Genomic DNA, 15,523 nt, shown 5'->3' with positions numbered 1-15,523 from the left:
GTCATATAGACTTGAAACATTATCTCGTGTTTCTCTCTCCACTGATGCTACCAGACCTGCTGGGTTTTTCCAACATTTTCTGATTTTATTTCAGATTTCCAGCATCTACAGTATTTTTCTTTTATTACAGCAATAAAGATACCTTTTTGCAATTCTATAGAGATTTGGTGAGACTGCGTCTGGGGTACGGTTTTGGTCTCATGATATGGGGAACAAATTATTTTCCAAAGAGGGGGTGCAAGAGAGGCTCAGCCAATTAATCCCTGGGATGGCGGGATTGTCTTCTGAGGACAGATTGAGAAAACTGTGCCTGAATTCTCTTGAATTTCAAAGGATGAAGACTGATTGCATTGAAATTTACAAAATTCTTACCAATTTTGGGTACGACAGGGTAGATGCAGATAGGATGCTTTCCCCTAGCTGGTGAATCCAGAACATGGGGACATAGTCCCAGGATTAGGGGCAGGTCATTCAAGACTGAGATCCATAAGACCATAAGACATAGGAGCAGAATTAGGCCACTCGGCCCATCGGGTCTGCGCCACCATTCAATCATGGCTGATATTTTCTCTTCCCCATTCTCCTGCCTCCTCCCCATAACCCCTGATTCTCTGAAGAAGAACTTTGGAATTCTCTACCCAAGAGGGCTGTGGAAGCTCAGTACTTGAGCATGTTCAAGACAAAAATTGATAGATTTCTGGATACTAACAACAAGGGATATGGGATAGTAGGAAAAAAGACGTAAGTGGCAAAAGATCAGCCATGACCACATCAAATGGTCGCACAGGCTTGGTGGGCAAAATGGCCTCCTCCTGCTGTCAATTATGGTGCTCCTAATGAGCCGAATGTACTTTGGCACCTCACAAACCCTCCCCCCTTCCTCTACCTCCGAGAAGGACAAGGGTAGCAGGTACATGGGAGCATCAACACCTGCAAATACCCTTCCAAGTCAGTCACCATCTTAACTATATCACCATTCCTTCTCTGCCACTGGGTACGAAATCTGGAACTCCCTCTCTCGCAGCACTGCGAGGATAGAATCAGAGAAGTTAAATCATAGAATTCACAGTGCAGAAGGAGGCCATTCAGCCCATCGAATCTGCACCGGCCCTTGGAAAGAGCACCCTACCTAAGCCCAAACCTCCACCCTATCCCCATAACCCAGTAACCCCACCCAACCTTTTTGGATACTATGGGCAATTTAGCATGGCCAAACCACCAAACCTGCACATCTTTGGACTGTGGGAGGAAATGTAGTACCCGGAGGAAACCCAAGCAGACAAGGGGAGAATGTGTAAACTCCATACAGGCAGTGACCCAAACTGGGAATCGAACCTGGGACTCTGGAGCTGTGAAGCAACTGTGCTTTTAAAAAAATAATTAAAGTACCCAATTCATTTTTTCCAATCAAGGGGCAATTTAATGTGGCCAATCCACCTACCCTGCACATCCTTTGGGTTGTGGGGGCGAAACCCATGCAAACACGGGGAGAATGTGCAAACTCCACACAGAAAGTGACCCAGAGCCGGGATCGAACCTGGGACCTCGGCGCCGTGAGGCAGCAGTGCAAACCCACTGCGCCACCGTGCTGCCCTGAAGTAACTGTGCTAACCTCAGTGTTACCGTGTTGCCGTACATTTCCTTGTAGCAATATACAATGAAGCCCAACCTGAGACTTGCTCGCAATGATATCGGACACAACGTTCAAGTCACATGGCCGATAGCGGTTCAAGATGACGGCTCCTTTTGAAGAGCAACTAGGGTTGGGCAATAACCCCTCAACTTGCCAGTAACGACCACGTCCTGTGAGAAAATAAATGAAACAATTAATTTTAAAACGTGGAAAGCACCTCATAACCAACCAAGGCTCTGCTCGGGACCCACAGATGGTGAAAGATGTGCGTATATTGATTTCCCTGAGCTGACAGTTTTTAATCACACTTGGTGAGGGGTGAAATGACATTCTTTTAAAAGCTCTGTGTTGTCCCTCAGAGTTACAAATTGTTTGCTCCTTTAGCTGAGCCGATTAGATCTAACCCTGACAAGCCCCTAACTCAGCAAATCATACCTTGTGTGTATTCAGAGGAAAACAGAGAAATCAAACGTTGCAGGAAGACTGACAAGCACTAAAGAGGCTAGTGGATTTAATTAGCAGGCCTATTAAGAGAAATTACAGCTATTGCCTCAGCTGCATCTGGATAGATCTGCACAAGTCTTCATGTCTCAGTGCCATTTAGGTGACCAATTACAGGAATAAATATCACAGGCACGTCTGAAACAGAGCATGGCTGCTAAATTTAAATGTTAATTGGCCTCTCTCATTATTGATCTACATTCGCAAATATAATGCCTGGAACGCGTGTGTTTTTACCTGCCCTCGCTATTTTGGGTTGGAAGGGGCCCCATCTATCGATTAAATCTTTTGGCGTCTGGCAGACAGATGCAGATACCTGTGGGACACCCCCTTCTGCTGTTGAAAGAAGCCATCAGCCTGTCAGGGGACAGGCTGGACGGCATGGTTCCAGCCATCTCGTAGCTGGCAGATGTGAAGTGAGCTCGTTTGAAAGCACCATGTGAATGCATGAAGAGATACTCTACAGATGTTTCCTGCCAGGTGATGTGGAACCGATGGAGTCCATTCCTCGTGGAACCTGCCCTGGGTATATGTGAGGGGGCTGGTAACAGTCTCAAAATAGAAGTTGGTAGCCTTGCTACTCTGATGCATTTCTATAGCACCTCTTTCATTCTCAGAAGTGGTTTACAGCCAATTATTTAATTTGAAATAAAGTCACTGTTATAACACAGGCAATGCGGCCGCCAGGTTGCACATAGCAAGATCCCACAAACAGCAATGCGATAACGACCAGGTACAGTGGCACAGTGGTAGGCACCGCTGCCTCACAGAGCCAGGGACCTGGGTTCGATTCGGGCCTTGGGTGACTGCCCGTGTGGAGTTTGCACTTTCTCTCTGTGTCTGCATGTGCGTGGGTTTCCTCTGGGTGCTCCAGTTTGCTCCCACGGTCCAAAGATGTATAGGTTAGGTGGGGTTGCAGGAATAGGGTGGGGACGTGGGCCTAGGCAAGGTGCTCTTTCAGAGGGTCGGTGCAGGCTCAATGGGTCGAAGGGCCTCTTTTTGCACTGTAGGAATTCTAATCCTTTAGTGACTATTGAAGGTTGAAAATTGGCCAAGGCACTGGGGGAATAGCTCCTCTCTTTTGTGTCATCCCAAAATTTGTAGAAATGAAGATTGGAGTCATTGACAACTGTGATGGGAATAATCTTGAACTTCTAAAGGTCATAGACATATTGGGGAATTGAGCAGGCAAGTGGCAGATGAAATTCAATACAGAGAAGTGTGACTCCTTTTAGCAGGAAGACTGTGGAGAGACAATATAAAATAAAAGAAGAAACATTGAAGGAGGTGCAGGAAGAGCCCCCACTGTATTTGCACATATTGAAGATGGAGGGCAGGTTGAGAGAGCAGTTAATGAAGCCTATAGTATTGTGGGTTTTATTAACAGGGGCACTGAGTACAAGAGTAAGAAAGTCATAGTGAACTTGTATAAGGTGCCAGTTAGGCCTCACTGGAATACTGCATCCAGCCCTGGGCATCATATTTGAGGAAGAATGTGAAAGCGTTGGAGAAAGTAAAGGTGAGTTTCACAAGAATGATTCCAGGGATGAAGAACTGTAGCGATGAGGATAGATTGGAGGCGTTGAGGCTGTTTCCCTTGGAAGAAAGGCTGAGAGGAGATTTGATAGATATCAAGATCCTGAAGGGTACAAACAGGACAAATAGTGAGACTGTTCCCACTCGAGAGAATCTGGAAGTAGAGGCCCAAATTTAAAATAATTGGCAAAAGGAGTTAAATTGATGTGAGGAACAAATTTTTAACCGAGAGGGTTGTTGGATTCAGGAACAATCTTCCTTACAGGGTAATGGAGGCAGGTTTGATCGAGGTAGTCAAAAGGGAATGGTTTCCTATCTGAAAAGGAAGAATGTGCAAGGTTACTGGGATAAGGCAAGGGCAAGGTAGAATGCTCTTTCAGAGACTCGATGGGCCGAATGGCCTTCTGCACTGTGTCCACCAGGGAGGGCAGACAGGTACTTGGTTTAAATTCTAATTGTTAAATTAACCAACATCACATCATCAAACATTCAGCACTCCTTCACCGGGGGGGGGGGGGGCACAGCCTGGATTTTATGCTAAAATCTTTGGAGTCGGACTTTATTATGGGCCAGGGTTTAGAAAACCTCAAAGTATATCATGGAGTTCACCTGACCCACTACTTTTAATAGAGTTTGGTTATGGGGAGCACAAGGGCCCACTTTACAGGTGTGATGCAACCGAGAACTAAAAGTATTTTTAAACAAAATCAATGTTTATTCTATGAATCCAGTTAACATTTTATAAACCCACAGTAAACATCTTACCAATTACCAACACTGATACCCCCCAAAAAAGATACAGTACTCCATAGGTAACCCTTAGTAACTTCCTTAACAACATCCATAAGCCAAATACTTTTAAACAAAGACAGTAGGTTTGCATTCCTTACAGAAACAGGTATTACTTGGAAATCATCAAGTGACCTGGAGACATTCTTTATCATGCAGAGAGAGAGACTAAGCATACATCTGCTTCATTTGAATGCAGCTCTCCAACTGAAAACAAAACTAAAAACACAGATCTAAAAACAGCTTCCAGCTCAAAACGAAAGTAAAAAGCAGAGACAGAGCTCAGCTCCACCCACACAGTGACATCACTTCAGCCACTTGAGAAGACAAACATTTCTGAAAGTGAAATTCACATGACAACTTGAACCTATGACTTTTAAATGTAGAGATGACAGAGATACTCATTAAATCATGGCTAACACTGCCGGACTAATGACAAGGTGGTGTCGGAGATGCCCCCCAATGTGTTGGCTGCTGGTTGCTGAGCAGTTGCTGACTGAGAATGTGTAATATTTAAACATTGTTGTTAATGACTTAGAATTAAACTTTTTCTTCTCTTTATATTCTGATATTTAGTTTGAGGATGAAATTATCAAAAACCTGGACCATGAAGTGGAAGGTGGTCGAGGAGATGAAGAGTACAAGCTCCTCTTTGAAAGCATGTGAGTTCATTATATGATCTTCTGTGTCTGTTTTAATCATGTTATGGATATGTAAGATGAGCAAAAGTGGAGAAGAAATTCTCCTCGGCCTATTTAAGCACGAGCATTTACTTTGACTGTCCCCCCCCCCCCCCCCCCCCCAGGTAAGAAGCCTAAGGTCAGCATGTAAGGGAAGCATGAGGGCCTCCATAGTATTATTTAAGGGAGTTGCTAATGCTTGTCACTCCCCATCTGAAGATAGTTCACCAATTTTATAATGGTGGTTGGTCTTGCTTTACCCTGTGGAGGAGGACACCATGGCCAAGAGATTGATTGGGTCTTGACAGCGATCCAGGATAGCGCTGTAAGGCTCCATTTCACGCTACAATGATCGACATATTGGGCGCAATATCTCCTGTGGAGAGTTTGTTGCAGGGGGTGCCTAGCCATATTCTCACCCAGACCCTGAGTAAGTCTGTCTTGGGAAGATGCGTAAACATCCTCCCTGCCCCACCTCCAATTGAAGGCTTTAATGGGTAATTAATGGTCTCATCCCGCCACCCAGTATTAACCCGGTGGGCGGACTGATGGCTCACCACAATGAGAGCACAACAGGCAAACCTTTAGGGTGTTTCCTGTAGGTTTCTTGGAAGGCAGTGCGCCATTTTTTCAATGGCTCTCATTGTCTAATCAAGGGACCTGACATCAGGAAGTTTGTTGGGGGGGGGGGGGGGGGGGGTAGGGGGTAGGTCTGCGAGCTGCACTCCTGTGGCTGGATTGGTTTGGATTGGATTGGATTTGTTTATTGTCACGTGTACCAAGGTACAGCGAAAAGTATTTTTCTGCGCGCAGCTCAACAGATCATTAAGTGCATGGGAAGAAAAGGGAATAAAAGAAAATACATTATTGGGCAACACAAGGTATACAATGTAACCACATAAGCACCGGTATCGGGTGCAGCATACAGGGTGTAGTGTTATTGAGGTCAGTACATAAGAGGGTCATTTAGGAGTCTGGTAGCAGCGGGGAAGAAGCTGTTTTTGAGTCTGTTCGTGCGTGTTTGTTCTCAGACTTCTGTATCTCCTGCCCGATGGAAGAAGTTGGAAGAGTGAGTAAGCCGGGTGGGAGGGGTCTTTGATTATGCTTCCCGCTTTCCCTAGGCAGCGGGAGGTGTAGATGGAGTCAATGGATGGGAGGCAGGTTTGTGTGATGGACTGGGCTGTGTTCACAGCTCTCTGAAGTTTTTTGCGGTCCTGGGCCGAGCAGTTGCCATACCAGGCTGTGATGCAGCCAGATAGGATGCTTTTTCTGGTGCATCTGTAAAAGTTGATAAGGTTTGTGGTAAACCACTGTATTGTATTGTATTGTTGTACTGTTACATGCCTGGGCTTGTCCCTACTGGGTTCGAACCACTGTAGTATATATCTGTGTATTGTGGTAAACTGCCACTGTATTATATGTAATGTGGTAAACTACTGCCTGCTGGCTCCGCCACCCTCAGGCTCGGTATAAAGGTGGCTGGTCTCTGCCGCTGCTCCAGTTCGGGATGTGAGGCCAGGAGGCTTTCCGTTTAGTTTATTAAAGACTCAGTTACGTTCACCACTCGTCATGTGTTCATTGATGGCATATCAAGGTTAATGTGGACATGCCAAATTTCCTTAGTTTCCTGAGGAAATGTAGGCGCTGTTGTGCTTTCTTGGTGGTAGTGTCGACGTGGGTGGGCCAGGACATTGTTTGGAGATGTGCACCCCTAGGAATTTGAAACTGTTAACCATCTCCACCTCGGTCCCCCCCCCCCCCCCCCCCCCCCATGATGCCCCTTCCAGATCACTCACCTGTGACTTGGATCCCAGCAACAATACTGGTCTCGGGTAGGGGTAGCACTGGAAATGACCACCATGTCCCTGGTGGCACTGCCATTCAATAGAGTTATTAGTTGATCTGAAAGAGGCATGACATCCGACCCAGGGACCCTTGATCCCGGGGAAGGGCTTTAACTGTCTAGTTAAGTCTGCAGGCTTTCACTAAATGAAGTGATAAGGGGCTCTTTCCGGCTTTCCAGCCAGCGGAAGAGACCCCACATTGCCTCCATTAAATCTTGCCCACGCATCTATCTCTTCCATTTGTGCAGCCTCAGTTATTCACTTTGTTAGTAACATGGGAACAGGAGTAGACCGAAGAGCCTCTTGCCACTGTTCCACCATTCAGGTGAAATCAATGGCTGTTCCCTTATACCCGCCTTGCCCCATATCCCCTGACACCTGTGACTAACAAAAACCTACGATTAAAATTAGTAATTGATAGGGCGGCACGGTGGCACAGCGGTTAGCATTGCTGCCTACGGCGCTGAGGACCCGTGTTCGAATCCCGGCCCTGGGTCACTGTCTGTGAGGAGTTTGCACATTCTCCCCGTGTCTGTGTGGGTTTCACCCCCACAACCCAAAGATGTGCAGTTTAGGTGGATTGGCCATGTTAAATTGCCCCTTAATTGGAAAAAATGAAATTGGATATTCTAAATTTATAAAAAAAAAATTTTTTAAATTAGTAATTGATCAAGCATCAATTACCATTTGTGGACACGATTCCAAACTTCTACCACTCTTTGGAGAAGAAGCATTTCCTAATTCCATTCCTCAAAGTTCAAGGTCTAATCATTTGATTTGACTCCTAGTCCTATAATCTGCAGTTTACATAAAACCCTAAGGCCATAAGACCGAGAAACAGAATTAGGCCATTCAGCCCATTGAGTCTGCTCCGCCGTTCAGTCATAGCTGATATGTTTCTCATCCTCATTCTTCTATCATCTCACCATAACCCCTGATCACCTCATTAATCAAGAACCTATCTATCTCCATCTTAAAGACACTCAGTGATTTGGCCTCTCCAGCCTTCTGCGGCAAAGATTTCCACAGATTCACCACCCTCTGGCTGAAATAATTCCTCCTCATCTCCATTTTAAAGCATTGTCCCATCAGTCTGAGGCTCTGCCTTTGGATTCTAGTTTCTCATACTAGTGGAAACATCCGTTCCACATTCACTCTATCTTGCCCTCTCACTACTCTTTATCAGTTACAAAATGAAAGAGTTATATCTGTTCCCGTAAATATATTTGATCAAATGACCTCTTAATCTTCCAAATTCCAGGGAATACAGACTTCATTTGCATAGTCTCTCCTCATAGTGTAACCGTTCGAGTCCAGGTATCGTTCTGGTAAATCAACATTGCATTCCCTCCAAGGACAATATAACCTTCCTGAAGTGTGGTGGTCAGAACTGCTCACATGTAGGCCTGGATTTTCATCCTCGAGGCAGATAGGGAGAGTTGGGGAAATTCCTGGCTTGACCCACCTGCCTTGGGAGAAGGTGCTTGCAAAGTCCAGAATGGATCTTCAATACTGGGGACGGGGCTTCTGCCAGCTGACTAAAGAAGAAGTACAGATGCAGCCACAGGGGTTTCAGAATACAGAGTCGGATCTTTTAAAAGTCCCGCCTTTGTCCTAATTAAAATACAAACACAAAGGCCCACCAATCACCCCCTCATACTCCTTCGCCTTCCAAGCAAGGTCCATGCCCTATCCATGCCACGTCATAAGCAGATGCACCCATTATTCTCCCTATGCTAGGCTCTACCTTTCCACACCCTATGTCCCCTCATGCCACCTATGCCAAACTCTATCTTTCCACCCACCCCATCAGGCTCTTTATGCCCCCAAGCCCCTAATAACTACTACTGTCCCTCCTGGCCCTATGCCAAGCTGTGGTACTTTCATGCCCATAAATACACTGAATATTTTCCATAAACAATGAATATCAGACTGTGTATTGTGATGTGTGAAACACGGTTTGATAAAAGATAATCCATTGGTAACTTTCTCCACTGCTGAAAAAAGTTGAGACTGTAAGCTAATAAAAATGTCAATCATCCAGGCCCTTTTAAGTTTCAATTATCACAAACCCTTGAAACTACTTGACTTGTGCAAACAAACATTGTGAAATTGACAATAGAGATCATAGTGCCTGAGTTGTCAATCAAACAATGTTTCCTTTGGGATACTGGTGTTCTGGAATTATACTAGACAATGGTGGAAAGGGGGTAGAATGAGTGGTCATGAAGGTTACTTGGGAGCATTACCTTGGCATGAGAGATATAAGGTGTCTTGGGGTTCGGTAGGAAAGCTTACCTTGTCATGAAGGTTTAAGAGGGGCTACAGAGGGTGGATGGGAGTATGAGGTGACATGGATGGGACATGGAGAGGGTGAGGTGTGAGGGGCCAGTGCCGGAGGACATTTTCGCTTTTATTATAACTGGGACAAAGTCCCACAACCCGGAGCCGACACTTGAAACACCCCACCTCCCCAGTAGACAGCCCCTGTGGCTGCATTTTTTCCAGAGGTGGGTGAGCCCTGCCAGAGATTTTCCAGACTCCCAATATCCGCTCGGTGTTTGAAAATCCAGGCGTCAGTCTGGTTCAAGGGGTAGCTCCTGATTCAGCACGTTACAGATTCATGTCACCCTCCAGATTGGAGGGCAGTGAGAGACAGGCAATAAATTCTGTCTTGCCCAGCGAGGCTCACGTCCCATAAAATGAACTTTGAAAAAAACCTTCCTGAGTCCCGGGCAATATTTATTCCGCAATCAACACCACTGAACACGGAAGATCTGGTTGTTATTATATTGCTGTTTGTGGGAGTTTGCTGTGCACGGAATGACTGTCCCATTTCCTGGGTTGGTGATGGCGCAGGGGACTAATAATCCAGAGGCCCAGAGTAATGCTCTAGGTTCGAATCCTGCGGCAGATAGTGAAATTCAGTAAAAATTAGAAGCCTACCGATGACTATGAATTGATTATCATATAAACCCACCTGCACCCATTAGGGATGGAAAGCTGCCGTCTTTGCTTCCAAATCTATTCCACAAAAATGTGCTTCACTCTTAAATGGCTGAGCTAGCCTCTCAGTTCAAAGGCAATTAGGAAATAAATGTCGGCCCAGCCAGCGACAACCACATCCCATGAACGCATTAAAAAAAGTCACTTCAAAAGTACTTCTACCTAATGCAACTGTGGGTGTCCGACATTGGGAAATAAACTGGCAAATAACAGAAAAAGGTCGACTGATATCTGCTCATAGAGTCGGCATATCCCCAGTCTGTATGAGATGGAACGCCACTGCTGTTAAGAATGTAGCCCTCTCATTGTTTCTCTCCCCATATTAATCCTATTTTGACAGACAAGTATAAATAATGATTAAAAACTTTCCACTGGAGTGAGTATTTTTAATTAGGTAGTGTTGCTGTTATAAAGAGTTTTTGCTTCTCATTTTCCCAGGAAATTAACCTTTAGTTTAATTTTCCAGCTTTGCAACAAGCATCATAATACTTGTCTTTATGTATTTTAATATCACATTGGAATTCCTTTCATAGCTGAACAGCTTGAAATAAAAATAGATTTCAACTCGGGTGGGCCACACAGTCTCTATAGCTAATCAGCCACTCAATTGTATCATAGCTCAACCGTGTCTCAGTTTCATTTACCTGCCTTAGTTCCGTTTCTCTTTATACCCTAACTTAAGACAAATTCTATACTCATTGGGATTTGAGAGGTGACCTTATTGAGACATATCGGATTCTCAGGGGGCTTGACAGGGTAGATGCTGCGAGGTTGTTTCCCCTTGTGGGGGAGTTTCGGACCAGAGGGCAGAATCTCAGAGTAAGGGGTCGCACATTTAAGACAGAGATGAGGAGGAATTTCTTCTCTCAGCGGGTAGGGGGTCTGTGGAATTCTTTACTACAGGGGCTGTAGAGGCCGGGTCGTTAAGTATGTTGAAGGTTGAGATAACCTGATTTTTAATCAGTATGGGTATAAGGTGGAAAATTGGAATTGCGGTTTGTATCAGATCTGCCATGATCTCATTGAATAGCGGAGCAGACTCGATGGGCTGAATGACCTATTTCTGCTCCTCCACCTTATGGTCTTACCCATTGACCTAAGTCGATTCCGGATTTCCGTTCCTATTTCTGTGAAAATATGTTCTCTGGTTTCACCCTTGAATGGCTTAACTCTAATTTAAGTCCTGGATTCCCCCAACAGAGGAAATGGGGTGGGGAGGAGGGGTGTGATTTTCAGCCCTCATTTGCTGTCAACGAGAATGGGAGTGTGGGAGCAAAATATGCCAAGAATTGGGAAGCACCATTCTTGCCGACGAGATTGCGTTTACTGATTTTCCAGGCGCCTCTCGGTGGCGTAACCAGAATCCCGCCACGGAAGGTCAGGAACTTAATTTAAATACATCACCAGTTCATTAGCGAGTCTTCCCACCTGGACTTCCCGCCTCTCACTGAATATTCATTGGTCACAGTCACGATTTACAACAGCTGTTTAAAAACGATAACCTGCCGATCTTGCCTCCAAAGGGGATATCGGAGAGGAACGCTCAGATCGGCATCACCCTCCAGGGTGGAAGTTGCAGATGGGGTCACCCAAGAGGATCCTGGGAACACAGATAAATGCAACTCTGGGGGAGAGGGGATTCGGTTTCTTCATCACTGGGGGGTGGGGTGGGGGGGGTGGTTGGGGGTGTGGGGGGGGGGTGTTGCTCACAGGCCTTAGCAGCCCTTCTTAGCTGTGAACCTAAAGGATTAAAGGGATCTGCCGGCTGGTTTGCAGGCAGCGCTTCCTGTGTCCCCCTTGCTGGGCTTGTGACAATATCACACTGAGGGATTGTCCTTCGAGAGTTGTAGCTGCAAAGTGGGTGGGAGCAGGTGAATCCACAGGGTCAGCACGGGGGGGGGGGGGGGGGGGGGGGGGGGGGGATGTTTGAGGTCCCTGTGTGGGTCCCCTGAGATACCAGGCTGCATGGGTAGAGTGCGGGACTCTGAAAAGGAGTGGTTGCCAACTTCCAGAGGGCTGAAGACCCTTACACGGCGGGAGGACAAGTGCAGTCAGAATGTACCCCACGCTCAGGCAGATGTCTGTCAGGCCAAGACCACTGTTTATGCAGGCCAGGCTGTCAGACAGTAGTGTACGGGTGGCTGGCTGTTCAAGTTAGAAGGCTTGTTTCAGACAGAGCCCATGAGAGCTGGGGAAATAAGCTTGCGCTCTCAAGCATGATGTTGACTGCAAATTGCAGGCTTCGCATGCATCAGGTTTGTTTTGTCTGCCACACGGGAAGGCTAATTCCTAATCAGCTCCCAGACCCTTTCCTGAGGAGACAATAGGACCAATTTAGTCAGCATTGCAATGCACGAGTGTGCCGCTGATTGGCGCCCAAGCTGCACGGATATGCAGTGGACTCCTGTCTGAGCCTATCTAAAATTTCACACTGGCCTCATGGCCTGACCCTCAACAGCCCCCCTCCCTCCTCAGGAGCTGGAGCCTCACATCCCAAGTCACCTTGCAGAAATGCCCTCTGTTCCCTTTTGCATTACATTATTCGGAGGGGTTTCCTGTATGGGCTGCCTTCCCACCATCAGGACATGCCTAGGCATGTCATGTTACCATCACGTCCCTGATGGAAGTCGCTCTACAGAGGAGTCCTCCCCCTTAACTTCAGGGACATGGGGTGGAGGGTGTTGCACGCAGTCCCATAAACGGGAGGATGCATCGGTTTACTTACTCCCAAGATGCCTGCTCTTTCTGCGGTCTTGTGGATTCCAAGGACCATATTTACATAGGTTGCTTTAGACTGCAGCGCACCCCCCCCCCCCCTCCCATTTTCAGTTGTTTCAAAACCCTTTGTTGCACTTTACTTTGCACTTCAGCCTCACGTTCCTAATCTATGGGCACCCAGTGCAGAGAAGGGTGGGGTAGAAGCAGCTCCTCTTCATGTACCTGCTCCTGGGCCTGGCTAAACTTGTCATCAACAGATCCAGGCAGCGAGTGATCGAGGGGGTAGTCCAACCTGACTGTCTGGCCCTATACCGCGGCTACATTCATGGCCGGGTGTCCCTGGAGAGGGAGCATGTGGTGTCCAGTAGCAACATCGAGGCCTTCCGTACCGTTCACCTCTTCAGCCACATTTCAGTTTAATGTTTTAAGTCTAATTTGTGACTTACTAAGATAGTTTCCCTTTAAGGGATTGTCCCTTTAATTTGCCCCTCAGTTGATTTAATTTTGTTTACTTGGTTATTTATGTTGATCAACATAGTTGGAAGACTAACCCCCAAGATTTGAACCCCACGGTTAATACTCATGTCTCCATGGCAGACAGTAACTTAGATGTGACCCACAATGCAAGGTGTTATGGTGAAGACGCTCATCAGTCACCCCATTCAGGAGATGGCGGGTAGCAGCATTTCATTCCCCCTTAAGGTTAGAATCCAGGACCATTGAATGCACTCAACTGCCCTCACTTCTCACCCTGGGCAGGGGAATTACGCCAACATGCTGAAGCTCTCAACAGTCAAAGTGCTTCTTCAGATGGGCGTGAGTGGGGCAGCGGTGGGGAAGTGGCTATTGTGTGACAGACTCATTGGAAAGGCACTCACACAGGGCGAAACGCATGGTTGGATGTCCCAGATTCTGAGAGGGCTGATGGTCAGGGCATTGCCAAGACAACTCATTGCTCATTTTGATGCTTGCTTCCTTTCTGTTGTTGATTCGAGAGAATCATACAGCCAGTCGAGCTGGCAATTCTTGCACGCAGCCAGGACCAGTGCCCTGTAGAGGATGAGGAGGCCGGGGCTATTGATCTTCTGGCAGCAGGATCACAGATGGTAGAGCCTCAGAGGAAGCATTACCTCCAGGTGACAGAGGTCCACTGCCAGCGGAGACTATGTTTGACCGTATGTGCCTGGTGATGCAAGGCCACATGGACTGGCGAACTCAGCCATTTCTGTGGCCCTGAAAGTCACTGCTGCTCTGAACGTCTATGCCAGTGGCTCGTTTCAGTGCTGCATGGGTGACCTGCGTGGCATCTCTCAGTCAGCTGCACACAAGTGCAGAAGGGAGGTCACAGATGAGCTATTTGTGAGAACCCACATGTACATCAACCAGGACCAGGCAAGCCAGGATGTCAGGACCATGGGCTTTGCCCGCATAGCAGGCATGCCCAGATGAAGGGTGTCATCGACTGTCCCCACGTGGCTCTGAGCTCCTCATGTTCTTAAACACAAAGAATACTACTCTGTCAATATCCAGATTGTCTGTGACCATACGATGCATATCATGCAGGTGTGTGACCGTTTCCCGGGAGCATCCGTGACAGACACACCTTGGGGCACTGGTAGATCCCAGCTGTTTTTGACGAGAGCACCGGCTGGGGGAACGATCTTCAGGGACAAAGGATACCCACTTGGGACGTGGCTAATGGTGCTAGTGTGGAGGCCAGAAACACCCGCTGAGACTCTCTATTACAAGGCTCATGGGTCAAGACGCGCGCTCCCCGTGCAGCTGATTGGCCTCAGCTGTGGTTCCAATGCCTGGACCGATCGGGGGAGCCCTTCAATACAGACCCAGAGGGTATCCCAGTGTTGGGCTCTGCAGCGGGGAGAGCAGCTGGAGCAGGAAAGCACGGAGGAGCTCCAAATCTCCTCAGATGATGAGGATGGTGAGGGCGGCCATGAGGGACAAACCGCGGTTATTTATAACCTAATAGCATGTCTTTCGGGACGTATTGAATAAATTAATATTGAATTCAAATTTCACCATCTGCCATGGTAGGATTCGTACGCAGGTCCCCAGAGCATGACTCTGGGTCACTGGATTACTAGTCCAGCGACAATACCATTATGCCACTGACTCCTAAGACTAACTGTAGCACAGTGCCAGGGTCCCAGGTTCGATTTGTGGGGCTTGTTTAGCACAGGGCTAAGTAGCTGGCTTTGAAAGCAGACCAAGGCAGGCCAGCAGTGCGGGTTCAATTCCCGTACCAGCCTCCCCGAACAGGCGCTGGAATGTGGCGACTAGGGGCTTTTCACAGTAACTTCATTTGAAGCCTACTTGTGAAAATAAGCGATTTTCATGTCATTTTCACTCATTTCGATTCCCGCTTGGGTCACTGTCTGTGCAGAGTCTGCACATTCTCCCCATGTCTGCGTGGGTTTCCTCCGGGTGCTCCGGTTTCCTCCCATAAGTCCCGAAGGATGTGCTTTGAGGTAATTTGGACATTCTGAATTCTCCGTCTGTGAACCCGAACAGGCGCCGGAGTGTGGGTTGCTAATCTTGCTTCCTGGACGTCTGGCCGATTGAGGTACAGGATGTCACACCTCTGCCCCACACCTTCCAGGAGTTTGGGGAGTGCTCCCCCAACTCCCCCAACTCGACTTAGAACAGATGCTGGGGAGGTGTATTAAAGTAGCCCCACTGAATACAGATATTGAGTTTTCTCGAGCGAATTAGAGATAAACTGTCATGAGTATGGCACGCATCATGTGGAGAAAAATTGTTAAAGAGGCCGAATACCAGCAGGCTTTTCCGTTGTTGGT

The 15,523-nt window shown here is 47.2% G+C and overlaps 1 protein-coding gene across 1 annotated transcript in view; it reads left to right on the top strand.

Moving 5' to 3' along the window:
• The window catches only part of LOC119963845 (dedicator of cytokinesis protein 2-like), a 1,353,280-nt gene that overhangs the window by 1,125,101 nt on the left and 212,656 nt on the right, over positions 1-15,523 (top strand). The window contains 1 exon segment of the mRNA XM_038793193.1: positions 5,036-5,121. Coding sequence (XP_038649121.1) covers positions 5,036-5,121 — 86 coding nt within the window.

This window comes from Scyliorhinus canicula, chromosome 3, assembly GCF_902713615.1.
Source record: "Scyliorhinus canicula chromosome 3, sScyCan1.1, whole genome shotgun sequence".
Taxonomy (NCBI): domain Eukaryota; kingdom Metazoa; phylum Chordata; class Chondrichthyes; order Carcharhiniformes; family Scyliorhinidae; genus Scyliorhinus; species Scyliorhinus canicula.
Note: the sequence above shows the minus strand (reverse complement) of the source record. Positions and strands in the feature narration are given on the sequence as shown.